The 26,904-nt window shown below is 60.0% G+C and overlaps 3 protein-coding genes across 27 annotated transcripts in view; 1 reads left to right on the top strand and 2 right to left on the bottom strand.

Annotated features, from left to right (window-relative positions):
- MAPT (microtubule associated protein tau) overlaps nt 1-9,860 on the bottom strand; it is a 37,180-nt gene extending 27,320 nt beyond the window's left edge. For 18 of the 22 annotated variants that reach the window (XR_007373308.1, XR_007373309.1, XM_048926942.1 and 15 more), the window contains exon 1: nt 9,757-9,860. The gene's annotated coding sequence lies outside the window, so the exon portion shown is untranslated. Of the gene's footprint in view, nt 1-9,752 lie in introns of all 22 variants that reach the window. The other 4 variants (XM_048926943.1, XM_048926950.1, XM_048926944.1 and 1 more) reach the window with 3 other exon arrangements.
- Nucleotides 9,861-15,033: 5,173 nt separating this feature from the next.
- On the top strand, nt 15,034-19,422 carry SLC25A39 (solute carrier family 25 member 39). 2 transcript variants are annotated; one of them, XM_048926999.1, is made up of 12 exons: nt 15,034-15,167; nt 16,428-16,536; nt 16,637-16,696; nt 17,007-17,051; nt 17,372-17,481; nt 17,569-17,636; nt 17,712-17,836; nt 17,913-18,086; nt 18,168-18,277; nt 18,364-18,445; nt 18,521-18,601; nt 18,681-19,422. In XM_048926999.1, the coding sequence occupies exons 2-12, from the start codon at nt 16,440-16,442 to the stop codon at nt 18,797-18,799; spliced, it is 1,071 nt and encodes a 356-aa protein (XP_048782956.1). In that variant the 5' UTR covers nt 15,034-15,167; nt 16,428-16,439; the 3' UTR covers nt 18,800-19,422. The 2 variants fall into 2 exon arrangements, with proteins under 2 accessions (XP_048782956.1, XP_048782957.1); XM_048927000.1 differs by lacking the exon at nt 17,007-17,051.
- Nucleotides 19,423-19,548: 126 nt separating this feature from the next.
- RUNDC3A (RUN domain containing 3A) lies at nt 19,549-25,578 on the bottom strand. 3 transcript variants are annotated; one of them, XM_048926981.1, is made up of 11 exons: nt 25,425-25,578; nt 23,607-23,722; nt 23,377-23,522; nt 22,611-22,696; nt 22,420-22,509; nt 22,253-22,333; nt 22,020-22,185; nt 21,151-21,308; nt 20,498-20,635; nt 20,297-20,403; nt 19,549-20,130 (listed from the first exon to the last, which is right to left on the bottom strand). In XM_048926981.1, exons 1-11 carry the CDS (start codon nt 25,529-25,531, stop codon nt 19,988-19,990), a joined length of 1,338 nt encoding a protein of 445 aa, XP_048782938.1. In that variant the 5' UTR covers nt 25,532-25,578; the 3' UTR covers nt 19,549-19,987. The 3 variants fall into 3 exon arrangements, with proteins under 3 accessions (XP_048782938.1, XP_048782939.1, XP_048782937.1); XM_048926982.1 differs by having other exon boundaries at nt 23,377-23,510; XM_048926980.1 differs by having other exon boundaries at nt 23,377-23,722.
- Nucleotides 25,579-26,904: the final 1,326 nt, after the last annotated feature.

Below are 26,904 nucleotides of genomic sequence, written 5' to 3'. Positions count from 1 at the left end.
AGCAGTGCTTCTGTCTGCCCCAACAGCACAGCCCTGCAAACTGGGACCTGCAGGGAACTGCAAGCAGCGTTTGCATTACAGGAATATTAATGCTACGCCTTGCATCAATTGCCTCACCCAAATCCACGCACCAACCCACTGCTTTGCTGCCATCCTTCCCACATCTTTCACCCCCTCCTACCTCTCTTCTTCCCCCTGATCCAGCTGACCAAGCAGAATGCAATGCCCTGCAGCCCTTCCTCTGTGCACAGGGTGAGCACAGCGCAGCCAGGTGTTGGAGCTGCACAGCACCGCCATGCAGAGCTCAGGCCGTCCCCAAACCCACTGACTGCAGCCGGCTGAAAGCTCCGATCAGAGGGGCTTACACAGCAGCAAAAAAGGAAGCAACAGGAGTTTTGGAGCCTGCCCTATCTGCTTCGTGAGGTGGAGGAAGGGAAGCCTCTTTAGCAGAGATTTACTGGGCTACCTTTGGATTTCTTCCCTGCCCCCTGCTAGACTATCTCGCCGTCGTGCCTTTCAGAGCTATGAGATGGTCTACGGGCAGATAAACTCTTCCTCCACCAAAATCCTTTCTTGGGAAGCCTTTAAGCAGTTGAACATGTAGAGCGGATCAAAGAGAAGGCAGAAGATCTTATTTAGCAGCTAATTCTCTTTGACTCTTCCCATCCCCGCTCAGCCAAACCTGCTGGAAATCAGAGCATCTCCTGCAGGCTTCAAGGCGGGCTCACAGCCTTCCATCTGAGAACAAGGAACAGGGGCAGCCCCAAATTTCCCCTGCACTGCCCTTCTGAGGGCCTGCTGTGAGCAGAGGTGTGGTTTGGAGGGGCTGCATGTGGCAGATGAGCAAAGGAACCCATGAGCTCACACATAGGAGGAGATGGTGGCTCAGACATCAGAGCAGTGTGTTTTGTCACCAGTGCATCATGTGTGCCATCCTGCGCTGTGCCACCGTGTGACAACAGTGCTGAGCCCACAACAGCATGGCCTTAGATTGCTTTCCAGCTATGGGAGAAAAGAAACACCGGGGTGTGGATGGATGGGGAGAGGGAGAACAGGAAAGAGCAGCTCTAGGAGTTAAGACAGTCAGTGGCACGGCAGCGTTCTGCCTCCATCAGCAGTCCCCTTTACATTGGTGGGCAAATCACACCGTGGGGAGGAGGAAAACACTTTTCTGAGAGACTGCACTGCCTGAAGGAAAACATGCATCCAGCCATGCATCCAGCCATGCATCCAGCCATGCATCCAGCCAGCCATGCATCCAGCCAGCCATGCATCCAGCCATGCATCCAGCCATCCCATGCATCCAGCCCTTAACTGGAGGCTGCTGCACGCTGCTCCATGGCTCACATGGAACAATTGAAATGCAGCTCCCGAGACAGGAAGCCATGTAAGATCCCTGCCACACTGCAGCCAGTGGCACAAGGAGCCTGGCAGGGCTCATCTGCTCGGCGATGTTTGCAGGACGGTTAGCACAGCCAGTGGTTTCTCACGGTTATCACAATCCTCCTCCTTAATATGAGGTTAGAAGCAAACTGACAGCGTTTATTTCATGCACCAGCAAGCACCACAACACATTGCAGGGCACAGAACAGACCATGGCTCACTCCCTTTCCTGCATGTGAGAGGGCACTGAGCAGCCTCACCTCTCCTGGGCAGAGCTGCAACACAAGTCAGCCCATCCAAGGGGTGATGCACACCCCCAGGCTGGCTGGGTTAAGGTATTCCTGGCCACTGAGCAAACAGCTCTGCTCTCACCTCCACATGAACTCTCCTGGAGCACCGTCTCCATCTTAGTGCTTTGCAGCACAGCCATGTGCTGTAGGACCCAGCAGAGACGACTGCTAATTTGGTTTCTGTAGTGGCACGCATACAGCAGCATCCATTTGCTGCAGCCACAGGCTCAGAGAGATGTCTGAAGCCTGGTGCAGGATGGAGCACAGCCCTGAGCCATCCAACAGCACGCAGACCATCAGCACCGAGCTCACGTTAAATGTTCTGCATTTAAGTGGGGGAAAAATAGAATCAACGCTAAGAAGGGAAGCCAGGATTCCCCGCGGCGCTCAGCCACCTCCCTTCCTTTCTGCGCTGCTGCAATGCACAGAGCCCTCAGGGACACAGGCTGCCTTTGGAAGAGCTCCACGCTGCACTGTGCAGGAGCTGCTCGCACCAGCTGGCCTCAGAGCCAGCAGGGAGCATCCTGCAGCTCCCTGCCCCACTGCATGCTGAGCTGACGGCGCCGCTGCCTTCGGTGCTGGGCTGCAGCAACGCCGACGCTGAGCGCAGGGGAGCGGTGCACAGCCAGAAGCCCCATGGCTTAAGGAGACAGGACTGTGCTCACCTGTCAGTGTGTTTGGAGCTCTGGGTACACGTGGATGCCTCCTACCCCAGCCACAACACAGCCCAGCAACACGAGCCGTGTGGCATCAGTGCCACGGATCGTGCATCATCTCAGCCTGGAGATGCAAAGGGAAGCAGGGGAGGCAGCACCAGCTGCACCCAACCCCTTCTGCTGTGGCACAAGGAACGCGTTTGTCGCTCACTTTGATCTCAGCCCCTTCTCTTTGATTTCACAGCGCTGACAGAACAGCCTATGCAGGAGCTCTCTGAATAACCAAGCTGCCACGGTAATGAAGATATTAAATACAAAAGATGCTCCGTGACACAGCTCCAGCCTATCAGTGTGAACGATCCTCGTCAGAGCAGACAGGACAGAAGCAGGAAGATGCTGTGGACGCACGCTGTAGATTTTCTGAGGGCAAAAGAAACATTCCAACAATCTTGGGCTGGGTCTCCGTTTCTGAAGTTATTCTGAGCTATTTCAACACATGGCTAGAAATTAAAACGATGACAGCAGCACCATCTGCTCCAGCTACTGCCATGGCACCATGGCTGGCATCGCTCTGCAGTGACAGAAAGCCCATCCTAGGGGAGAAGCCGAGGAGAGCCTTAATGGGAGCACAGCCATACAGCAGCAGGGCTGCAAGGATTCACGATGCAGATGTGGCTTCCAGCAGAGAGGTTCCTGCTACAGCTCCAGGGGCAAAAATGAGGCTGGGAGGGCGTCAGGGCTGTTTGGTTATGGCACGGTGAGGAGCCCGGGGCAAGCAAGCAGCTGACACATGCAGAAACACCCAAAAAACCACAGGTTTCCTTGGCTGTGGTCTCCACAGCTCCTGTGCCTCACAACCCTGCTCCACTGCCAGCCACCCGACATCCAAACCTTTGGCCCCATAACGTCCAGTTCCAGCATCCCAAAGAGAACTGCACCAGGGCAGCCCCTTTAAATAAAAGGGAAACGAAATCACGCAGCCTTCACACATTGCTGTCTTACCCTGGAAAGAAAGAAACTCGACAGCCCTCAGCCTTCCCAGGCTCTCCAAGGACTCATCCCCAGCCCAAAATCCACAGGCAGCAACCTGCCTTGCCTCCATTCTACCTTTATCCTAATTGTGACACAATTATTTCCCTTCCCAGCCCAAAGGATGAGCAAGTTGAAAGATCAGAATCCTTTACATCCTCACTGCCGTGAGCTGGAGGCCCACTGTGTGCCCACCTCCCTTTCCACAGGAATGAACTGCCAGGATTGTCCACATTTAAGGCTGCCCCAAGCTGAGGAATTTGGGCTCAATGTCCCCCAGCACGTCTGTTAAAAATAAATGAGGTGCAATCAATCTGCTCCGGGGTTTTATCCCCTTTCAGCTCTAAATGCAGCACTGCTGTCACACGTATGATATGTGTGAAGGACAGCCTGCTTCAGAGCCTCACTTCTTGCCTAAAATAATATTGCTCCTGGTCTCTGGTTACAAGGGATCCATTCATGCTCTGTAAGGTCACAGCCTGACTCTAATCACCAACACAAAGGCTGGAAGGAACGAGGCTGCCCGAATTGCAGCCCTGCTGCTTCCTATCGCAGCACATTGAGCACAGAGCATCAGAAAGGCTCTGGCCACACCTAGAGCCACCAGCAGCTTTGTCAGCCTCACCAAGGCAGGGAGCAGCTGCTGGAAGATGCTGGTGCTGCTCTCGTGCTCAGACCAAGGCAAAGCCGCTGCAACCCCACAGCTTTCCCCATCTATCACACCCAGGCTGCTCCAGTGAGGGCAGGCAAGGCACTTTTTAACCAAGCACCAACACTGCTACAGCCACAGCCCCAAATATTCCCACTAAGAACCTCAAACAAGCACCGAGAGGCTCCTGGATGCTGATAGAGCACACAGACGCAGGGAATCAAACCCCTCCATGAGCAAGAATAACTGAGGAAACGTGTTCTGGAGCCAAGCAGGGACCTCAGACAACCATGACAATAAACCCTATTATTAGGCACAATAAAAGCACTGACATATTTGGGAGATTAAGCATTAAGAAGTGGCTTTCACATTACACAGTATTTGTAACTCCCTTCCTCTCGTAGCCCGGAGGGAAGGGAGGAGGTAATTCAGCCAGCATGGAATGAGGAAAAAGGCAAAATGCATGCAAAGCAGGCTGCAAAGCCTTCAGCCAGCAAGGGTGCACTGACAACAGCTTGACAGCAGTGCAGATGCAGCTCCTGCACTGCAGAGCATGGGCTGGGTCTGTCCATGAGGTCTGCAACAGGACAGGAACAGGAAAGATGGCTGAGGAAGAAGGCAAAGGGACAGCATGCATGTATGTCACTGGAGGGTTCACTTGATCCCCAGCAGCAGCATTTACCACTTCCATGTGCCCACCAGGCTTCCCATTGCCATGCCATACAAAGCCAAGGGAAAGCATGGAGTCCTCTGCCTAATTTGGAGATATCTGCCTGTTGGTAAAAGCCACTGCTGCAAACCCCTGCATGCAGCACCTTCTGTCATGCAGCAGGTGAAAGCCACGTCAAGAGGTAACTTCACAGCACCCAACTCACTGGGGTAAAGCCTGCCCCTGAATTCCAAGTCAGGATGAGCAGAAAGTGAACCACAAAAGGCAGTTCTGCCTTTGGATAAATCCCAGCCCTGGGCTCACTCACAGTGTGACACAGCTGTGCAATCCAGCTCCATCACAGCCCTCAACCCACAAAGGTAACCACGGCCCAGCAGCGCTCATCCCATCGTGTGCAGGATTTGCAGAGGAAGGGTAATGAAACACTCAGCACTTTGCATTGAATCAGCACTGAGAACGGAACCTGAGCCCTACCTGCAGCTCTGCATCGTTTTCTTGGCTTCTGACCACCCCACAGTGGGGTCAGTTTGCAGAGAAAAGGTGTGTTTTTACAGCAAAGGCTCCTCCTGCCAGCTGCAATGAAACACAGCCCTGAGCTGCAGGGGATGCAAAGCTACAGATGGAGCTCTGGGCAGCTTTCCCTGCTGGGATACCTGTGCTGCTGGAAAGCCCCTTCCTGCACCCTCCTCCCCCCAGATCGCTCTGACTTCATGCTAACTGCACCATGCACAACTTGCCTTCAGTTCTGCAACGCAGCACAGGGCCATTCTGCCATCAGAAGCTCAGCACAGCCATACAGATGTGCTGCCCATCACCTCAAGGCCTCCAGGGGCCCCCATACACACAGCTATTGCACCTCCGGGCAATGGGGATCAAGGGAGAGGCGAGGACTTTCATCCTTCCTCAGCCCCCAGCTGACTTCATTTCACCTCCCTGGCCCTCTTCTCACCCCCCATTCCACATCCATCTCATCGCATCCCTGCTGAGAGCTCACGCTGTCCCAGTGCTCAGCATCCCCACTGGACCACATCACAGCAGGTGAGGAATCTCTTCCCCATGGCTTTGCTCGCTGCCTGACATTTCCACTTGGCCAGATGTGCTCAGCTGACAACGTGCACAGCTGGCCAGATGTGTTCTGCACCAGGGAGCTCTCAGGAAGGAGCATTCGAGAGAAAGAAGGAGCAGAGCTGCTTGTGGACCACAGAGCTGACACACCTTCACAGCAGAGCCGTGCCAGCGCAGCCAGGATCTCAGCCAAGCTCGGATCAGACACAAGGAGGAATGCAGGAAAGAACTTCACCGCCCTGAACACCCCCAGCTTCTCCGTTCTCAGCTTCAGAAGTGCATCCCCAGTGCTTCTTTGCAATGAAGACAGTGCCATGCAAACAGACCTCCAGGCCAGCATGAACACACACAGTGCTGAGCTGGACCCCGATTCGAGGCTCACAGAAGAGGCTTCCTTAGATCTGAGCAGCTCGAGGAATTTCACTTTGCAGCTGGTGACTTCAGCAGTGATGAAATCCATCCGAAATTCCAGCAGGTGCTTCCAGGCATCCAGCCCAGGTCAGGAGCCGCTGGGAGCCACGCAGCAAAGGGCTCCCCAGCCCCGAGCAGAGCTTCAAGGCACGCACACCACCCAAAGCCACGAACACGGGTGGTTTTGTCACCCTCTGCTAAATGCTGAGGCTCTTCCATGAACAGCAGAGCTCGCTGCAGAACCTCACCTGCCCCTTCAGAGCACAGCTCTGGCTACAGGCCCACCAGCACAGCACCCACAGCAGCCCAGTGGGCGGCTCTCAGTCTCATTCGACTTGCAAAGGAAATCCACTCGAGCCCAAAGGCACAAACATCTCTTCCAACCTCCAGGATGTTTTCTGCAGGCACTTGCAGCCAGAAGCAGCTCACAACCAGCAGATCTCAGCGCGAAACAAAGCTCCAGCTCGCACATGGAGGCCCCTCCTGCCACATTCCATCCCTCAAGATCCCTCTGCTCATCTCGAAAAGGAGCACACGAGGTTTCCTGAAGGGCCACGGTGCTCCAACCACCAAACCCCAAGGATGGAGGGGTTGGGATGCTTGGGATGGAGGGCTGCACAGAACAGACAGCAAGGGGCGGCAGTGCAGGTCAGTGAGGCACAGCAGCTGCCTGCCACGGATCCCAGAGCTCCATGCAGCACCGCTGGGAGATGAACGGGGACATCCCTGCGTTGCTCTGCGTGGATTAGCAATCCAGCTCCTGTGACTGCTGCAGTTTCCTCCCTTTCTTTTCTGTCTCCACGGGCAGGGAGGGCCCTGCCAGCAACCTGCATGTTGGTGCTGCAGGGCTGTGCCTGCAAACCCCAGGGACAGAGCCAGCATGCCTTGAGCCCAAACACCACGGTTACCCTGGGGGGGGGAGGAGGGACTGCTGGAGGGGCAGAAAAACCTAGAAAGCCACGTAGATGGCATTGCAATGCAATGAAGAGATCCATTGGGAGCTGCTGCCTTTCTCCCAGGACATCAGCAGTGCTTCTGGCAGCAGGGAAGGTGCTGAGCCCAGCGCTCCCATCCACCTGGCTGAGGAGCAGGCACACAAGGCAAAGCAAACTGGGAAATACTGGGCAAAGCAAACTGGGAAATACTGGGCAAAGCAAACTGGGAAATACTGGGAGCTGGGCAGCAGCCAGCGCCCTGATTCTTTCTCGACCAATTCATCAAGTGTCAGAGTGCTGTTAGGTTGCTACAGAGAAATTAGCAGCCCTCCCAGCAGCCAAGCCTCAGTGGCGCAGAGGGTTGGCAGAATACCTTCGTTCTGCTCAGCACAAACCCAAAGCTCTCCTCAAGCTTCACAATAGCAATCCTATTGGGAAACAAGGGAACAGCCATCCCGGGCACCTCCCTGCAGACGCTGCTCCCTGATCCAATTCTCAGCACACTGCAAACCCAAAGGGATGCGTATGGAAGGCTGAACACTGCAGCACGAGGGTCTCTAGCAGTGATGCCAGGCACACACCCTGGTGCAGCTGGAAGCATTGGGGCAGTTTGGTACCAGGCTGCCACAAGAAATGGCAGAGGTTCCATCTCCAAAGCATTTAAAACGTGGCTTTCTGCTCTCATTCCTGGCTGGCCAAATCCCAAACGGGAGAGGATGAGGATGCAACAGGCATGGTGGAACAGAGGGTGCTCTGAAAGGAGGCAGAGGAGCACCAGAGGACACCCACCTTACAGCTGCATCAGGTGTCCCTAAGTGCATCCAGCATCAGCATGGAAAAGGCAGCATTTTCATCCTGGGAGGAGCGCTCTCCTGGACAACAGAGCACAGACCTGCTGCCCCGTGGGTTTCAGGAAGGAAAATAAGGAAAGCTGCAGCACTGCTGCTCAGGACAGCAAGAAATCCATTCGCTCGTCCCACCTGGGTGCTGCTGGAACCGTGGTTTGTTCAGCACAGTGGGCACAGAACGGAGCAACAAGGCTGCCCGGGTCCACAGGAGGAAACAAGGCAGGGGAGGAAGCCTAAATTAGCATCGTAATTACTTCAAGCAATGTTTTAAAAGGGTGAGCAACGAGGGAGGGAGAGACAAAAGCCCACACTATTGCCTCGTGTGTTCAGAGCCAAGCCCGTACTCCAGGCTCGCAGCCCCAACGCTGCATTTGTCACCTCCAGAGGGGCACACGCGAGTCCTGCCGCTTCTGCCTTCATCCCAGCTAATCCCAGCTGATGAAGAAGAACAAAAGTCCCCATCTGATCCGCAGTGCCACCTGCCCTCCTGGCACAGCTCCCCCCTGCCCAGCCCACCTCCCACCTTTGCATGGGATGGCACTTCTGCAACGACTGCACCTTGCAGCTGCTGCTGAGCAGCGACAGCAGGGCTGGACCAGCAGCTCTCAGGGAGGAGCAGCCTTCATTTCCAGGCTTCCTAGCGCAGCAAGCACGCCCTGCACTTTCACTCATTAACACAGGCAGGTCTGATTTAGCCCAGGTTTCCCAGGGCTCAACGCCTGCTCGCTCTGCTGCACGAAACCACGACAGTCCTACAGCACCGGAGGTCTCTCATTCTAAGCTCTGCTTTCGAGACCGATCCGCCCTAAAATCCAATCCTGCAGCACTCGGGCCTGATGGAGGACAGCCCCAAAGCACCAACCTGGGGCTCTGAAAGCAAACCCCACCTGCATCTCCATCCCAGAGCCTTCACCTCCAAAGGCACGCAGAGGGAAGCAGCCAAGCATCCTTTGCACGCCATCAGAGCCACGAGAAAAGCCAATGCTTTGACCAGGTGTGAATTACCTCCCCGGGAACCTGCAGCTGGATCAGCCCACAGCTCGCTTTGCTCCCCAGCATAAAGCAGAAGCATCTCAAGAACCGAAGGGATGAACAAAGCGTAACTGGGTTGGGTTATTTCTCGTCCCTAAAGGAAATGCATTTTCATGCTGCTCTCCTTCGGGAAGGTGGGAGCGGTTCTGATGGAGCATAAAGGGAAAAAAAAAATCGAACAGCAAAAGGGAAACGCCTTCAGCATTCCGAATGGGGTTAAAAAAAAGGAAAAAGAAAAAAAAACGGGGGGGGGGGGGAACACGAAAAGCCTTCGGTGGGTATCAGAGGATATCCATGGGTGGGCATCCATAGGATGGATGTGGGCGGGGATGGGGCGCCGGACCCCCACCCGGATTACCCAAAATGGGTCCATTTTTCGGATTTTTTTGTTGGTTTTTTTTTTCTTTTTCCCCTTCATTTCAACGCAGCCCACCTCCCCATCTCCGCACAGCGCGGCTGCAGAAGATGGCAGCGGGGCGGGGGGGGGGGGAGGGGGGGGGGAAGGAAGGAAAAAGCGCAGCCCCCCCTCCTCGTGCCGCAGCCCCCAGCCCCACCTGCCGCAAAGAAAACGACCAAAAACGGCCAAAAGAAAAAAAAAAAAAGCCGATACCCCCCACGAGGGCAGCGCGCACCTGCAGCCGCAATGCCCCCCCCTCAACCGTTATCGGCTGTCACATCGCGACACGACCGGGGGGTGCTCTAAAGCTGCTTTAGGTGATGGCCATCCCCCCCCCCACCCGCTGCCCATCCTATAACGGGGTATCCCCCCCCCCCCAGTTCCTACTTGCCGCTGTTTTGCTGTCCGCACCGGAGCTGCACGGTGAAGTGACAGCGGCGGGGGGCGGGTCGGGAGGGGAGGGGGCGCGCGCGAGCTCCGGAACCTTCGCCGAGCCGGCGGGGGGGGGGGGGTGAGGTATAGTGCGCATGCGCAACGCTGCCGGTGCGCTCCCCCCTCCTTCGGTCCCAGCGCGGAGCTGGCCGGTGAGGTGTGCGCATGCGCGGTGCTGGGCGGTGTGTGTGAGGGCGGGGCCGCGCGCGCGCTCCCGCAGACAAAAGGCGGCCGCCGCTGCCGTCGCCTTTTGTCTGCGGGAGCGCGCGCGCGCGCGCGGCCCCGCCCAGCAGGGAGCGCTCGCGCGCTGCCCCACAGCCGCCATTTTGTTGCCTTCCCCACATCTCCCACCTTTTGCTCTCCTTCCCTCCCTGAAATCCACACGTTCCTTGAGGAACGCTTCCAAGGCCTGAGGTTGCTGCTCCCCTCAGCTCTTCTCTGTGGGCTGCATTATGGTTCTGCTCCACGAGTCCTGCACACCACAGCACTGCAGGCAGCGCCGAGTTGGGAGGCAGTGCTGATCTGCCTGAGGGAGAAAGGCACTGCAGAGAGACCTGGGTAGACGGGGTCGATGGGCCAAGGCAAACTGTATGAGTTTCAATAGGGCCAAGTGTTGTGTTTTGGTCACAACAACCCCAGGCAACCCTACAGGCTTGGGGAAGAGTTCCCTGATGGAAAGGGACCTTGGTGTGCTGATGGCTGAATGTGAGGCCGATGGCATCCTGCCTTGGATCAGGGATGGTGAGCAGGACTGTAGGAGTCATCCTGCCCCGTACTTGGCACTGGTGAGGCCTCACCTGGAGTTGTGTGTTCAGTTTTGGGCAGCTCAGAACAGCAAGGAATGGAGGTGCTGGAGCAGGTCGGAAGAAGGGCAACAAGGCTGTGAAGGGCTTGGAGAATATGGCCTATGAGGAGAGGTTGAAGCAGCTGGGGCTGTTTGGCCTGGGGAAGAGGAGGCTGAGGGGAGAACTGTCTGAAAGGTGACTGCAGTGAGATTGGGTTGGTCTCTTCTCACTGGTGACAGGATGAGGGGAAATGGCCTCAAGTTGCACCAGGGGAAGGTTTAGGTTGGATATCAGGAAAAAACTTCTTACAGAAAGGGTTGAGAAGCACTGGAATGGGCTGCCCAGGGGGGTGGTGGAGTCAGCATCCCCGATGTGTTCACAAAGCACCTGGATGTGCTGCTCAGGGCCGTGGGTTAGCAGAGGGTTGTGAGCTGGGGGAGTGTGGAGAGGTTGCAGTTGGACTAGATGATCTTTAAGGTCTTTTCCAACCTCAGCAATTGTATGATTCTACATCCCTCTGATTGGATTTAGTGGAGAAACTGCAGGATCTCCTGTTGGGCTTGGCTTCAGTCTGTTTGTTTTCTTCTTTCCAGGAAGCATTCTGCTGTATATGAGGGCCAAAAGCACCCCCCAAGTGCATCTAGAGCCAAGGAGCAGCTCTGTCCTGCCTGGTTTTGAACTGTTTTAGAAGTTCTGCTACGAGTTGGTCAGAGAATATTCCCAGGGTTAGCAAAGCTGTGGGAGAAATCTCCCTGCTTTGTGGCTTGTAAGATAGATACTCCTGTATCTGTCCTTGTGGCTCGGCGCAAGCAGCTCCAGCCCAATTCTGGAGCAGCAGCTCTTCCTACAGGCAGCACAGACACAGCAGGAGCACTGACTGCCGATCAGCTGAGCACCCTCTGATGGTGCTGTTCCTTCCTCCAAAGGGGGACAAAAGCTCATCTTTGCTGAATTGTCTCAGGTTACCCGGCACTGGGAGCCTTCAGCATTCAGGAAACCACAGGCTGGGAAGTATTTACAGTCCTTGTGATGCTCAGGTACTGCCTCTCTTTCTGCAGCCTGGCCATTTGAAAGATCTGCTGGCAAAGGCTGGTCAGTAATGAAGTGTGACAGCACAGCCAGCCTGCAGCAAGCAGCAGAAATGGAAGGATCCATGTTAGAGGGGCAACAAGTGGGAAAGGGCTCTGCTTGCTGCAAACCCATCACCTTGATGCACAACCCTCTGTGCAGCAAGGTGCTCACATTGCACCGTGCCTGGGCCAGGAGCACAGCGATCCTCCCCCTCAGCACCATGAGGAGAGATTGAAGCAACGCTGTTCAAGCTGGATGGATGGAGGATGCTGCTGCAGCGATACAGAATGCTACAGAGCAGCTGGAGCAGCCCAAGTCCCGAAGTGCAGCTGAGCTCCCACGTGGCAGGAGCGCACAGTGACAGACAGACCTTACCCTGGCTGTGGGACTGGAGAGGAGCACCCTGCAGACAGATTTATTGCCTGTAAGTACAGCAGCCTGACAGCTGGAGTGGGCTTTAATTACTGCAGAGAGCTCTTCTGGGCACTTCTTGTTCATACAGTCTGTTTGCTCGTGGAAGAAAGGGGACCTGTGAATCAATCTTACAATTGAACTCAGTCCAGGCTCGCTCTCACATACAGTCCTTTAGGTCCATGGTGCTGCTAGCTAGAGACCAGACAATGTTTAACATCAAATTACAAAGGTATCCTTTAAGAAGGAAAGCAGCAAGTTTATATTCCACTCTGCTTCCCCGTTCATAACGTGGGGCTCCTTTTCCCCTTTTTATACCTTGTTTCACCACTGCAGCCGGGTTTTCCTGGAAGGTGCTACAGAAGGTGAAACAGTTTCTGAGGTCCGGCCCGCAGCACCAGCTGCCCTGCAGAGCTGCAGCTGTGGGATGGATTCTGGGTTACAGTGGTTTTAAGCCTGACCTCCCCAGAGCCTTATCTGCCTGCAAGCTGCTTCATTTCAGTCACTTAATTCAGATTAAGGATGGCTTTTGCCAAACCATAATGATCCTAGTTGAAATAAATACTCAAATTCTGCGCTAGCTTGATTCCATTACCCTGCTACCCAGATCCCTTTTGCAAGCCGGCCATTACACTTCACCTAAAAAAGGAAACAGCCCGATGGTTTGCAAAATGCTTTCCAGCAAAGGGACGGCATTGATCTCTGCCAACCCATTGTGGGTGCGATGGCAGAGCACACAGGAAGCCTTCCTGCAGCACAACCGGCCGCGCTGCGTCAGCCCTGCGCGCCGTGAAGCTTCTCCACAGACATGGCAGAGCAGGGCTGGGTGCTGCACAGCGGTTTCCCAGCCCTGCTTCCAGGCTGTCAGGAGCAGCAGGACAGCAGCATTCCTGCTCTGAGCAGACCGGGCTCACGCCAGCCTTACCCAGCAGCTCAGCCTCTGCGTGCGAGCAGCTCAGGAGGGGATTAGAGCTCGGCTGGCTCCGTCCCCCACAAGTTGGGACCAAACGTGCAGATTTACGGCTGGGGCTCAGGGCCCCCCAGCTGGCTTTATTTCTTCTCACAGCAGCACGGCCCTGCAGCCCCTCGAGGGCCAGGATGGGGATCAGACACGCACACAGGGTGTGGGCAGGCAGCAGGCTGTGACTCAGCAGAAAGAGCCAGCCGGGTCCTCGGGGTAAAGGAGGGGAAAGCAGCCCGCAGAGCCCTGCCGAGCTGAGATTAAGGCCTCGCACGCTTCCCTTGTGCCCCCACCCCAGCTGGGAAAAGATTATTCCTTTTCTCTCCTCCTCCAGCAGTGTGGGAGGCACGCAGAGCCCAGCACCTACAAACAGAAGATAAGACGCAGTGCCTCTAAGATTATTATTATTATTTTTGTTTGTTTGTAATTAATCATTGGTCTGTTTCTAAATTCCACTCGAGGGCTTTCCGGATCATTTAAATGCTGTGCTCAAGAGGCTGAGTTACCGGTTAGGAAGTTCCAGGATGCGCTGCCTCGTTATGCGACCTTGTGGGAATTGGGATTGTTTCACTTCGGAGGGTCAGGACTCGCTTTAATTGATTTTAACTGATATCAGGGCAGGAAATGCCTGCAAAGTTCTCGCTGCTGTCCGTGTCTGCACCCAAGCCCCACTTTGCTCCTGTGCAGCGTGCTGGGCTCTGCAGCGCCTGTCCCCTTCTTGCCACAGGATGGCACTCGCAGGGGAGCAGAGATGCGCACAGACACCGGCACAGCTTCAACTCTGAGGCTGAGGCAGGGGAGACTCGAGCCCAGCTGCAGCAATCTCAGTGACATCGTTGCACTGCTTCTCACACGCACAGCGATGGAGGAGCCTGGACCGCAGGAGGACACTCGGCTGGAGAACCCTGCCCTGATCCTGGTTCTTCTGTGCAGGACGCGCGCTGGCAGCCTGCAGGGCTGGGCAGGGCCAGGTCAGAGCCCGTCCCACCGGGGCAGGGCAGGCTGGGGGCCCGAGGGGCTTCAGCAGCCGCCTGCTGTCACTGCAGCTCCAAGCAGCACCTCCTGAAGCAGGGAGCCTGCAGCTCTGCGCCCATCCCCTGTGTCAGGGCAGAACCAAAAGCATCCTTCTGAGATGAAAAGGCCAGCAGGAACAGAGCCGTGCCGAAGAGCTCACTTCTTTGTGTTCCCACTCCTTGGGAAACAGCAGCACGTTCAGTGCAGCACAAAGAACATTACTGTGCAGTGATATTATTATTATTATTATAGTGCACAGAGAGGATCTCAGCCTCTCAAGCAAACCCCCATCCCCTCACAGAGCAGGAGAGGCAACAAGGAGGGCTCCTGTTACCTGCAGGTGCCTTGGGGGCCTCACTTGTAAACCCAGCAGCACATTTTTAGCTGCATTTTCCTTTGCAAGGCCAGAGGAGGGACTGAGGAGCCTCCTCGTCACGTCAGCTGCTTGTAAGGGGAAGACCAGCAGCTGGAGGCCTCAGCAGCTCCTCTCCCTCTCATCTTCAGCCCCAGGAGGTTGGGCTGTGTGAGGGCACCCACAACAGCCAGCTGGCAAGAGTGCACAAGCAGAGTGCATCTGCTTGTTCCCCAGCTGCAGGATGGCCGCACAGGCTCTAACTGGAGCAGTGCCTCCCGAGGTGCTGCCCTGCCCCCGGGGCAACATTCTTTTGCTCAGGCAAACCTCCAATCCCTGCCACCTGCACCCAGTGCTGCGTGCGCACAGACGGGAGCACCGCTGCTGCTCACCGAACAGCGCGAGCGTTGCGAGCCCCGCGCACACCTTGATAGCGCCGGAACTGTGAGCGTGCCGGCCCAGCGCTTGCAGGGTGCGAGTGTGCAAGGCGTGCTTCTGCCGTGCGTCCCTGCCAGCACGACGAGCGTGCGGAGCCCCCCCCGCCAGCTCAGCCGCCCCACTGCCGCTCGCAGCCCCCCACGTGCCCGTGTCCTCCAGCCCGGCAGGGGGCGCTGCGTGCCGCAGGGCGCATGCGCGAGGCCGTGGCTGCGGGGCGGAAGTGGCGCGGGGCGGCGTAGAGCAGCGCGCGGCACCTATGGGGCTCCTTAAAGGCGCCGCCACCAGCGGCCCTTCCGGTGCTGGGGGACGGCAGCGCCGCTTGGGGCCGGCATGAGCAGGTGGGGGCGGTCCCGGGACACCCCTCCGCGGCCCCCTTTGGGGTCCCGGCTGCCTCATTTTCCCCGTGGTGGTGGGAGAGACGAGGGGAAGTCAAGGTTTTGGTGGGGGTGGGGGGAGTGAGAGCACCGGGAGGGGGGGGGGGGGCAAAAGTGGGGGGGTTGCGTGGGGAGTGCTTAGCCCGAAGGTGGGCAAAACTTGGGGGCGGGGGGGTCAGAGGGGCGTGGCGGGGGCTGGGAGCTCTGACGTTGAGGGGGGGAGGGGGAGGGTGGTGGAGCCCCCCCGTGTCACCTCCAGCTGCGTGCCCCCGAGTGAGATGCTGCCCCTGGGGTCCTCCCGTGTCCCTGGGGTTCAGTGGGGGCTCTTCGGGCCCTGCAGGCTGTTGTCCCTTGCCTTAATTGCCGGCCTTCGTTGTCCTCGCGTCTTACTGCAGTGCTGGCAGTAGGGTGCCCCACAGCAACACATCTGTATTCCCCCGGGTGCTCACGGAGCCCCACAACTGCTCCTCATCCCCTTAGCTGTGCTTGTGGGGCTGGCAGTGCCCAGCACCGCATTTCCCCCACTCCCATTGCCCCTGGAGGGAAGGGCCCTGCTGGCACAGCACAGCACCGTTCCCTGCCCTGAGCCCTTTCCACCAGCCTGCTGTGCTGACCTTGCAGAACTGCTGAGTCAGATGGCAAAGGCAATTTGGACTTTATTTTTTTAAGCTCTGTTCTGTGTCGAATTGTGCCTGGAAATCTGTCTGCTGCTCGAGTGCGTTCTGGCTGGCAGAACTCTGCTGCCTGTCCCCTGCTGAGATCCCTGCTGAGCCCCTGGGTGCAGACCCCATAGCAAAGGGTGCGCTGCGCCCAGCTCTGCCCTCACTGACACTTTGCACCTCCAAGCCCTTTGCTGAGCTCTTCCTGCACCCCACGCCTCCTGGGCTGCACCGAGCTGGGGCCAGGAGGGGGCTGCAGCGTTCTGCTCTTTGCACTTTGTTCCCTCCCGTCCCTTAACGTCCCCTCCTGGGAGGACGCAGCACCTCCTCCCCTTGGGCCCTCAGCCAGCAGCTACTGCTGTTATCGGGGCCCGGTGGCCCCAGGAGGGTCCCCCCCTGATTACAGGGTGCAGGCAGCAAGGAGGGGGCCGCCCTCCCTGTGTGGTGCTGATAGCACAGCTGGGGTGCAGCACGGGGGTGCTTCAGACAGACCCCCAGCCCCAAGATGGGCACTTACTGGGCTGGGGGCGTGGGTGAAGCCCCCTGAGCATGCTCTGTGTTACAGGAGGGCAGTACCATGGCTGAGAAGACATCGCCGGGCCCCAGCGGGGCCATCACACCCCTGCAGCAGATGTTGGCCTCTGGGACGGGTGCCATCCTCACCTCCCTCTTTGGTGAGGCCTCGGGAAGGTGTGGGGGGGGGAGGAGGACACGTAACTTTGGGTTATGGCTGATGGTGGGGGGGTGGCAGCTAACAGAGTGGTGCTGTTGCAGTGACACCCCTGGATGTGGTGAAGATCAGACTGCAGGCCCAGAGGACGCCCTTCTCCAAAGGTACCTCTGTGGGGACTGGCATCCCCAAGCAGTGCTGGGCTGGGGGTGGCAGCAGTGGGGCAGGCGGGTGCCATGCGCACCTTTGTCCCAGTTCAGGGCTGGGTGGAAGCTCGGTGTGCTCCAGGGCACCGCTCCATCTTCCTCCCCCCGCTGCTGGTGTCTGTGCTGTGTGACCACCCCACACCTCCTGGCCAACCCCCCCCCCGGGCTCTGTGTGGCCCCATGCTGGGTGCAGGGACACAGGACAGCGGTCCCACGAGGGTGGCGCATCCCCAGTGCCATCGCTCAGCCTGTCCCTGTTGTGTTTCAGCGTGGTTGGTGCGATCGGTGCCCCAGGGCTCACAGCATGCCACATGTGAGTACATGGGGGTTAAAGATCCCCCTGGCTCCAGCTTGCTTCTCTGCTGGTGTCATCTGCAGGGACATCCTGGACCCGAGCCTTTCCCTTGCTTGGTCCCACTGAGTGTGCTGATGGTGCCTGGGTGCTGCTGGTGGGGCAGGATGCTTGCAGGCAACGGGGAATCGCCTTGCTGTCTCCCCCAGCCCTGCTGTGATGCTCAGGCACGAGGCTTCAGTGCTGTCCTGAGAGATGTTATGGTCTGGAGGCAGGCAGAGGGATGTGTCCAGGCTGGGGTCGGTCTGGCGGTGACGCTGTCTCGTCTTCCACTCTCTCAGGGAAGTGTTTCCTCTACTGCAATGGGCTCATGGATCATCTGTACGTCTGTCAGAATGGCAACAGCTGCACTGCCTGGTACAAGACCCCCACCTGCTTCAACGGCACGCTGGTAGGGGCTGCAGGGACTGCCTGTCCCGGGGTGGGGGCCCAGAGGTGCCCTTGGCCCCATCCAACCCTTCTGCGTGCATCCCCACAGGATGCCTTTGTGAAGATCACACGCCACGAGGGCATCAGGTCCCTGTGGAGCGGGCTCCCCCCAACGCTGTGAGTATGGATCTGGGCGGTGGGACCCCCGCTCTGTGCCCCCCTGGGCTGCCCTCATCCCCCATCTCCTCGCAGGGTGATGGCTGTGCCAGCCACCGTCATCTATTTCACCACCTACGACCAGCTGCGGGACTGCCTGCACGCCCGCACCGGGAGCCGGGGTCCCCACATCCCGCTGCTGGCGGGGGCCCTCGCTCGGCGTGAGTAGCACAGTGCCTCACAGCCCCCCCTCTGCTCCCACTGCACGGCTCTGACCTCTGCTTTCCCCCCCTGCAGTGGGTGCTGTGACGTTGATCAGCCCCTTGGAGCTGATCCGCACCAAGATGCAATCCCGACAGCTCAGCTACCGCGAGCTGCGCGTCTGCATCCAGTCGGCGGTGGCTCAGGATGGCTGGCTGTCCCTGTGGAGGGGATGGGGGCCCACGGTGCTGCGGGACGTCCCCTTCTCCGGTATGGCTGTGGGACGGGGTGTGGGGACACGGGGTGGCGCCCCGCGGTCTCGGTGCAGCGCCGGCACTTCTCTCCTCCCAGCTCTCTACTGGTTCAACTACGAGCTGGTGCGGGAGTGGCTGTGCAGGCAAACCCGGCTGGATGAGGCCACCTTCATGGTCAGCTTTGTGTCCGGGGCCATCTCTGGGACGGTGAGTGGGGGGGTTTGGGAGCTGCAGCCCCCCGGGGCAGACGAGAGAAGCGGGATGGCACCCACAGCCCTGCCTGCTTGCTGCAGGTGGCCGCTGTGCTGACGCTGCCCTTCGATGTGGTGAAGACCCAGCGGCAGATCCAGCTGGGAGACAGCGAGCTGCACCCAGGTGAGGGGGCTTCTCACTGTGCAGCAGGTATTGGGGCTCTGGGCGTCCCCTAAACCCCCTCCTCTCTCCTTGCAGCTGCAGCCTCCAAGCCTTCGTCCACCTGGCTGCTCCTGCAGCGTATCCGTGCTGAGTCTGGCACGCGGGGGCTGTTTGCAGGTAGGGCTTTAACACACGCTCCCCTTCTTGCCCTGGTTTGGGGTTTGTGGGCATGGGGCTGACAGTGCTGTCCTTGCAGGCTTCCTGCCCCGTGTCATTAAGGTGGCACCCGCCTGTGCCATCATGATCAGCACCTACGAGTTTGGCAAAACCTTCTTCCAGAAGCTGAACCAGGAGCGGCAGCTGCGGGGGCTGTGAGCTGGGAGCTGTGCTCCATGGAGCAGGGCCGGTGCCAGCCCTGCTGCTGGCCCAAGTGCCTTCCCACGGCGCCCTCCACAGCCTGGACGTGGCTCACAGCGTGGACGCAGCCCGGGGGGGGACCGCCTCCATCGTGCCCTGCTGGGGGCATTGGTGCCCGCTGTGATGCTGTGGGGATGCAGCCCTGCACGGCCGTGCCTGTGCTCACCTCCTGCATTGGACAGATGCTGCTGCTGGACTCGGGCTGGGTGCTCCCAGCCTCCTTGAGGGCAGGAGCCGGGGCTCCAAGCTGGACCAAACCCTGGGGGCTGCTCCGTGTGCCTGAGCCCCGCTTTGTGCCCTTCCTCGTTACGCACAGCCTCCCCTGTAGCCCTGCATGACGTGGGGACTCACCACAGCTCTGCCTCCGGCCCTTTCCTCCTCCTCAGGACCTCCCCGGCCCCCAGTTGCCCTGGGTTTGGACCCTGTGTGGGGACAGACCTCCCTGCTGCTCCGAGGGGCCAGGCTTGGATCTGTGACCTGACCCTTCACCACGAGGGTCTGCCCTATGTGGGAGCTGCCCTCCTTCCGCCTTGGGGGGGCAGTTTCTCTTATTTTCTTAAATAAAACTAAAGGTCTCCTAGGGTGTGGAGTCCTCCCCATCCTCCAGAGAGAGGAGAGCGATGCTCACCTGCAGCCAGGCTCACAGGGGCCGTGAGCTGTGTTCTGCTATAGGGAGCTGCCAGCTGGGGCGCCCTGCAGTCCCCCATCGCGTCTGGGGGGCGCTTTGCTCTTTTCCCCCACCCCCTGGCTGCACGCAGAGCCCAGCTCCTATCGCTGCGTTTATTGATTCCTTTTGCACCAACAAGGCAAGATGAGGTTGAATCCAAACCCAAAGGGAGAAGGGAGCAGGAGGGGAGTGGGTTCCTATCAGTTTCGGGGATGGTGTTGCAGGAGAAGCAGTCGGGTCCCATGGGTGCTGAGGAGGGGGTGTTTGAGCCCAGACCCCTCCTCTGCACCCAGCAGCGTTCTCCAGGGTTCCCCGTGCCGCACAGTTCATCACCCCCCTGCCCAGCTCGGTGGATATGGGGGCATTCACGTCCCATCCCCGTCCCGACGGCTCTGCGTCCTTCATCCTCCGTCGGTCCCAGCAAGGAGGGGATGAGGTTCAGTCCTCCGCGGCGCTGCCGGACGGGGGGGGCGGGGGTCTCAGCTGGGGCTGCGGGTTGGGCTGGCTTCGTTGCTGTCGCTCACCAGGCACTCGTTGGATTTGAGGCTGGCCAGGGACTTGCAGCTGGGCAGCGAGGCCAGGGAGCCGCAGAGCCCCAGCATGGAGGGCGTGGGGTCCTTCCCTGCGGGGACAGAGCGCGTGGCGGGGGCTGCGAACGGGGATGGGGCCGGACCGGGGGGGTGGGGACCCGACGGCTGAGTGGGAAGCAGCCCTAGAGTGAAGAAGGGGGGGGGGGGGGGACCTGTGGTTGGGGCCCCGTGCAGCACCCCATGGGGGGGGGGTCTTACCCAAGGGCCCCCAGGGCTCGCCTTCGCGCTTGCCCTCGCCCAGGCGCTGGGAGTCGGAGCTGAGGCTGTTCTCGGCCGACAGCTGGTCGGTGCTCACGAAGCTGTGCCTGCGGAGGGACGGCGCTCAGTTCCCCCCCCCCCCCCGGGGCCGATAGGGTGCGGGTCGGCGGCTCCGTCCCCTCCCCCCTCCCCCTCGGTTACCTCCTGTACAGCTTGCTGTCCGAGCCGCTCTCGTTGCCATTGAGCGTCCCCAGCGATGGCCACTGGTTCACCAAAGGTGTCACCATCTCCTTGGAGAGCTGCGCCAGCTGGGGGTTCTCACATGGGATCAGCCCCGTCCTGTGGCACACATGGGGGGGAAACGGTGAGCAAGGGGGGCCCACAACCCATCGTGTCCCATGGGTGAATGGGGGGACAGCGTGTCCTATAGGGCACACAGAGCACTGAGGACTCCCTGGGCACGTGGAGCAGTTGGCACCCAAAACCCACAGCAGTGTGGGATGGGGATGGGATGGGATGGGGATGGGATGGGATGGGATGGGATGGGATGGGATGGGATGGGGATGGGATGGGGATGGGATGGGGATGGGATGGGATGGGAATGGGGATGGGATGGGATGGGAATGGGGATGGGGATGGGATGGGGATGGGATGGGATGGGAATGGGGATGGGATGGGATGGGAATGGGGATGGGGATGGGATGGGATGGGATGGGGATGGGGATGGGATGGGATGGGATGGGATGGGATGGGATGGAATGGGAATGGGGATGGGATGGGATGGGATGGGATGGGGATGGGATGGGATGGGATGGGATGGGGATGGGGATGGGATGGGATGGGACCCCACTCACAGCTGCTCCTGCAGCTCCAGGATGACGCCCTCCAGCTCCTTCTTCTCCAGCTGGTTCTGCACCACCGCCTCCTCCAGCCGCAGCTTCAGCCTCTTGTTCTCCGCCTCCAGGTCCTTCAGCTGCGACTCCCGCAGCCGCACCAGCTCCTCCAGGTACCCCTGCAGGCCACCATCAGCAGTGCCACCCAGTGTGGGGTGATGGGGACAGGGCTGGCTCAGCATCCTCCCGGGTGCCACAGGGATGTGGGCAGCAGCCAGCCGTGCACAGGGTGCTCAGGGCTGCAGCATCCCATAAGGATTGGTACCCAGGAAGCCCCATCCCAAGGACCACCAGAGTATGGGATGCTCAAAGCTGGAGCATCCCATGAGGATTGACATGCAGGCGGCCTCATCCCAAGGACCAGTAGGATCCAGGAGACAGGATGCTGAGAGCTGGAGCATCCCATAAAGCTTGGTGCCCAGGTGGCCCCGTCCCAGATACCATCAGGACATGGAATGTTCAGGGTGGGAGCATCCTATGAGGGTCAGCACCCAGCTGGCCTCCCTCCAGATACCAGTGGAACGCAGGAGGCAGAACAGGATGCTGAGGACTGGAGCATCCCATAAGGGTCCCTATCCAGGTTGCCCCATCCCAAGCACCAGCAGGATCCAGGAGGCAGGACAGGATGCTGAGAGCTGGAGATCCCATCAGGGTTGGTACCCAGGTGGCTCCATCCCGGATACCAGCAGGACACGGGATGTTCAGAGTAAGAATTGAGACCCAGGTGATCTCATCCCAAGGACCAACAGGATCCGGGAAGCGGCACGGGATGCTGAGATGCGCAGCACCCCCCCATGGGGCTCAGCACCCGCTGCCCCCCACCCCGGTACCTTTTGGGCGTAAACGATGCGGAACTTCTGCTCCATCTTGCGCCACTTGTTGTACCAGCTGTCCTCGTCGGTGACCAGCGGCAGGTAGGGGTGCTCAGGAGAGCTGTCCTCACTGGTGCTGCTCCCCATGCTGCCCCGCTCCTCCTCCTCGCTCAGGTAGTCGTAGCTGGGGGGAGGCACGGGGGGCTCAGCGGCTGTGAGGGCACAGCGGTGGGCAGAGGGGCTGCGCTTACCTCTGTGTGAACTTCAGGTACGGCGTGTAGTCAATGACTGCTGGCACCTTGCCGTCCATCACCTCGCCCTTCAGGCAGAAGCTGGGGGGGGTGGGGAGAAGGGGATGAGCAGGGGGGCGAGCAGGGGGTCTGGGGGGGGGCACGGTGGGCGCCTGCCTGCATCCCACCTGAAGTCAATGGCGCCAAGCCCGATGAGCATCCCGACCAGCAGCGTGGATTCCTCCCGCAGCATGATGGCCCCGTCGTCATAGAACCGCCTGCGGGGTGTGCGGGGATGGGGTGGGCACCCATGGGTGGGGGGGGGGGGGATGGGGAGGTGAGGGGGGGGGGGGGGGGGGGAGAAGGGATCGAAGCTCACCTGGTGGTCCGTGAGTCCCGCAGTGCCGTGGTGATGTAGTCAGAAATGCGCTTCTCCATCAGCGCCACGCGGATCCACGCCCGGCCCTGCAATGGGGCTCACAGTGCTGTGCCACCTCCATCCCGCCCCATGGCACCGCTGTGCCTTGTCCCCCTGTGCCATGGGAGCCCCACTCCACCCCCCATGGAACCCTGCCTGGGAATGGTGTGGCTGTGCTTGGGCTGTGGGGTGGGGGTGAGATGGGGGGACGGGGATGGGGAGAAAGAGAGGATGGGAATGGGAATTGGGGACAGGGAGAGGGCTGGGTATGGAGATGGGCAGGGGGGTGGATGGGGATGAGGGTGGAAATAGGGGAGAGGATGGGAACAAGGTTGGAAACATGGACAGGGCTGGGGATGGCCAATGGGGGTGGAGGATGGGGATATGGATGGGGAGAAAATGAAGATGGAAAAGGGATGTGGACAGGGACAGGGATGGGGATGAAGGCAGAGGGAGGACGGGAATGGGGCAGGGGATACAGATGGCGTTTGGGATGGAAATAGGGTGGGAACAAGGAGGGGAACATGGATGGGGATGGGATGGGCAGTGGGGTGGGATGGGGATGAAGCTGGAGGGAGGATGGGAACAGAGACAGAGACGGGATAAGGAGGGGGCTGTGGGCCAGGCCTGGCAGCGTCCTGGATGGCAGTGGGGCCAGGGATGGGAGCTGGGAATGGGGATGGAGACGGGGGTGGCTCAGGGCCGGGGATGGAGGGGCTCCCCTGACCTTGGCCCTGGAGGTGCTGATGTTCTCCATGCTCTCGATGCTGCTGACGCAGTTGTTGGGCACCTTGCTGCAGGCCAGGCGGATGTAATCCCAAAAGCCACGCTGCCCATCTGAGCTGAACCAGCTGACGGGGCCTGGGGACGGCGCTGGGAGTTTGTGTCCCCATCTGGGACATGGGGGGACAGGAAGGGGATGGGGGGGGGGGGGGGGGGGGGAGGCCCCTGCTGTACCTTTGAAGCGGTGGCTGAGGATCTGCTCGAGGATGGCGGCGAAGTTGACGAACTCCTCAGAGGAGTCGTCGATGGGCTCAGCAGTGTGCTTCTCCAGCAGCGTCTTCACCGAGAACCTGGGGGGACACGGGGCCACGGGGCTGGAGGGGACGCGTCCCTACTTTGGGTCCCCATGCCGCGTCCCCACGGTGCATCCTCGCTGTGTGTCCCCATGGTGTGACGTGCGTCCTCCTGCTGTGTCCTCATCCTAAGTCCCCGTGCTGTGTCCCCATGGCACATCCTCATGGTGTATCCCTACTGTGTGTCCCCATGGCACGTCCCCACAGCGTGACCCCACTGTGTGTCCCCATGGCACATCCCCACGGTGCGACCCCACGGGGTGACCCTATGGTGGATCCTCACACTGCATCCTCCTGGTTTGTCCTCATCCTGTGTCCCCATGGCACGTCCCTAGAGCAAGCCCCCATGGTGTGACCCCACCGTATGCCCCCACAGCATGTCCCTACAACGTGTCCCTACAGTGTGACCCCCCCAACGCCGTGTCCCCATGGCGCGTTCCCAACCCGCGTCCCCCCCCTCACGTCCCCACACCTTGTCCCCATTTCACACATGGACGCTGCTCCAGCCATCCCTGCCCCAGCCCAACCCTGCAGGACTCCGGGCTCTGCCTCTGTCCCCACGTCCCCATGGGACCCCACAGGGCGTCCGCCGCTGCCCCTCATTGCGCACGGCCCGGAAGGGCGAACAAAGGCCCCTTTCCTCCCGGCCGTGCGGGCGGTGATGGTTTTCCCTTCCGCCGCTGGCCAGGGCGATGCTGAGGGAAAAAGCCCAGCCTAGGCTGAGGTGGACCTGAGGAGGCTGGAGATGAAGGGGGGGGGGATGGGGAGCACCTGGAGGGGCACGGCAGTGAGGGTGGGGGGCTGTCAGATTGGGGGTGACCTATATAATAGATAAGGGGTGCACAAGTCCCTGCAGCTCGATGGAGGTGCACCAGGAAGTGCAGGCGGGGAGATGGGGGCACAGTGACCCCAACCTGCTGCCCCCCACTGCACAGCTGGGGGCCACGCTGTGCTCACAGCCACTACTGAGGGCTGGGGGGGCATTTCTGCACTGCGGGGGGGTAGAGACCAGCAGAGCCCCCCCCAAATGTCCCCCATCCCCAGACCCCATCCCCGCATCCCGGTCCAGCCGGCGTCGCCATGGCAACCCGCATCCTCCATCCCGCATCCCGCTGCCCTCCTCCCCCAGCCCGCCGGGCTCAAAGCCTGACGTCACTTCCTCAGCCCCACACCCACCGAGTTGGGGGGGGGGGGGGGTCCCAGCCGCCCCCCCCAACCTCGAATCCCCCCCCAAGGGCCTCCCCCACATCCCCATCCCCTCCAGCTGCTCCCCATCCCCCCATGGCCGCCCCCGGCACCCCCAGAACCTTCGTTCCCCACGCTGTTTTGCAGCCCTGGACCCCCCCCCCATTTCCCCCCCCCCCGGAGCCTTTGGCCCTCAGTGCGTGTATCTATGTGTGCCCCCCCCCGCCCCACAAGCACCCCCACCTTTCCCCATCGGCATCCTCCCCACCGCATCCCCAACCCCCACATTTCATTCTTCACCCCCAAATCAACACAAATAAACCCCCCGCCCCCCATCCACCCCCCCCCCCCAATCCCCTCTCAGCTCAAAGGGCCACAACGGCGCACATTCCACCCCCCTCCATCCTCCACCCCCACCGACCACCTCCCCTCTCCCCATCTCCTCCTCCCCCGAGCCCCTTCCCCCCCACATCTGTGCATTTTTCCTATATTTTCCGTCCCCCCCCCCCCCAACCTGCAGACGGTGATGAGGTTTCTCCTCTCCACGGCGATGTTTCTGGAGGACGCTTTCTTGGAGGAGAGCCCCAGAGCCATGGCAGCCCGCACGCAGCCCGCTGCCATCCGCCGCGGGGCGAAGGCGTTGTGGGCCCACGGCCACGCGCGGTGCCCCCCCCCGCCCCCCCCCGGCCCCCTCCTCCTACCCCCCGCGTCGCTGCGGGTTGGGGCCTCCCGCTCCCGCAATCAGCCCCGCAGGGATGGGAGGGATGGGGATGGGGGGGGGGGGGGGGATGGGGGGCGAGGTGCATTTTGGGGGAGCGTCACCCCCCCCATCCCTCCCCCCCCGCAGCATCGCTGTCTGAGCATCGCCCCCCCCCCCCGCCGCGATGCTGAGCGCCTTCTGGGAGCAGCGCTCCCCCCATCGCCCCCCCCCCCATGAGCACCAATCCCCCCCCCGACGGTGCTCGCTCTGCCGGCCATCCCCCCCCCATTGCCCCCCCCCCCCACCACCATCATCCCCCCCCCACACCCCCCATAGCCATCATCCCCCTATAGAATCAACCCCCCCTCACAGACCCCCCATGAAAATTGTCCTTTATGAGCGTCACCCCCATAACCATCACTCCCCCACCCCCCACAACCATCATCGACCCCCCACTCCCCCCCATAGCCATCACCCCCCCATAGACATCACCCCCCATAACCATCACCTCCCATAACCATCACCCCCCATAGCCATCACCCCCCCATAGCCATCACCCCCCATAACCATCACCCCCCCCATAACCATCACCCCCCATAGCCATCACCCCCCATAGCCATCACCCCCCATAACCATCACCCCCATAGCCATCACCCCCCCCATAGCCATCACCCCCCATAGCCATCACCCCCCCCATAGCCATCACCCCCCCATAGCCATCACCCCCCATAGCCATCACCCCCCCATAACCATCACCCCCCATAACCATCACCCCCCCCATAGCCATCACCCCCCCATAACCATCACCCCCCCCCATAGCCATCACCCCCCCATAACCATCACCCCCCCCATAGCCATCACCCCCCATAGCCATCACCCCCCATAACCATCACCCCCCCCATAGCCATCACCCCCCATAGCCATCACCCCCCCATAGCCATCACCCCCCCCATAACCATCACCCCCCCATAACCATCACCCCCCACATAACCATCACCCCCCCCATAGCCATCACTCCCCCCATAACCATCACCCCCCCCATAGCCATCACCCCCCATAACCATCACCCCCCCATAGCCATCACCCCCCCATAACCATCACCCCCCATAACCATCACCCCCCCATAACCATCACCCCCCCCATAGCCATCACCCCCCCATAACCATCACCCCCCCCATAACCATCACCCCCCATAACCATCACCCCCCCATAACCATCACCCCCCCCCATAGCCATCACTCCCCCCATAACCATCACCCCCCCATAGCCATCACCCCCCCATAAACCATCACCC

Source organism: Lagopus muta, chromosome 25, assembly GCF_023343835.1.
Source record: "Lagopus muta isolate bLagMut1 chromosome 25, bLagMut1 primary, whole genome shotgun sequence".
NCBI classification, from domain to species: Eukaryota; Metazoa; Chordata; class Aves; order Galliformes; family Phasianidae; genus Lagopus; species Lagopus muta.
This window is presented reverse-complemented; position numbering and strand designations above follow the sequence as displayed.

Bases quoted from the DNA above. Each gene is read 5' to 3' on its own strand.
- SLC25A39 (XM_048926999.1), top strand. From the start codon at position 16,440: ATGGCTGAGAAGACATCGCCGGGCCCCAGCGGGGCCATCACACCCCTG. The intron at 17,637-17,711 runs GTGAGTATGGAT...ATCTCCTCGCAG, and splicing joins AGCGGGCTCCCCCCAACGCT to GGTGATGGCTGTGCCAGCCA. The intron at 18,446-18,520 runs GTGAGGGGGCTT...CTCTCCTTGCAG, and splicing joins AGACAGCGAGCTGCACCCAG to CTGCAGCCTCCAAGCCTTCG.
- RUNDC3A (XM_048926980.1), bottom strand. From the start codon at position 25,531: ATGGCAGCGGGCTGCGTGCGGGCTGCCATGGCTCTGGGGCTCTCCTCC. The intron at 22,697-23,376 runs GTCAGGGGAGCC...GCCCCATTGCAG, and splicing joins TCAGCACCTCCAGGGCCAAG to GGCCGGGCGTGGATCCGCGT. The intron at 22,510-22,610 runs GTGAGCTTCGAT...CACACCCCGCAG, and splicing joins CGGGACTCACGGACCACCAG to GCGGTTCTATGACGACGGGG.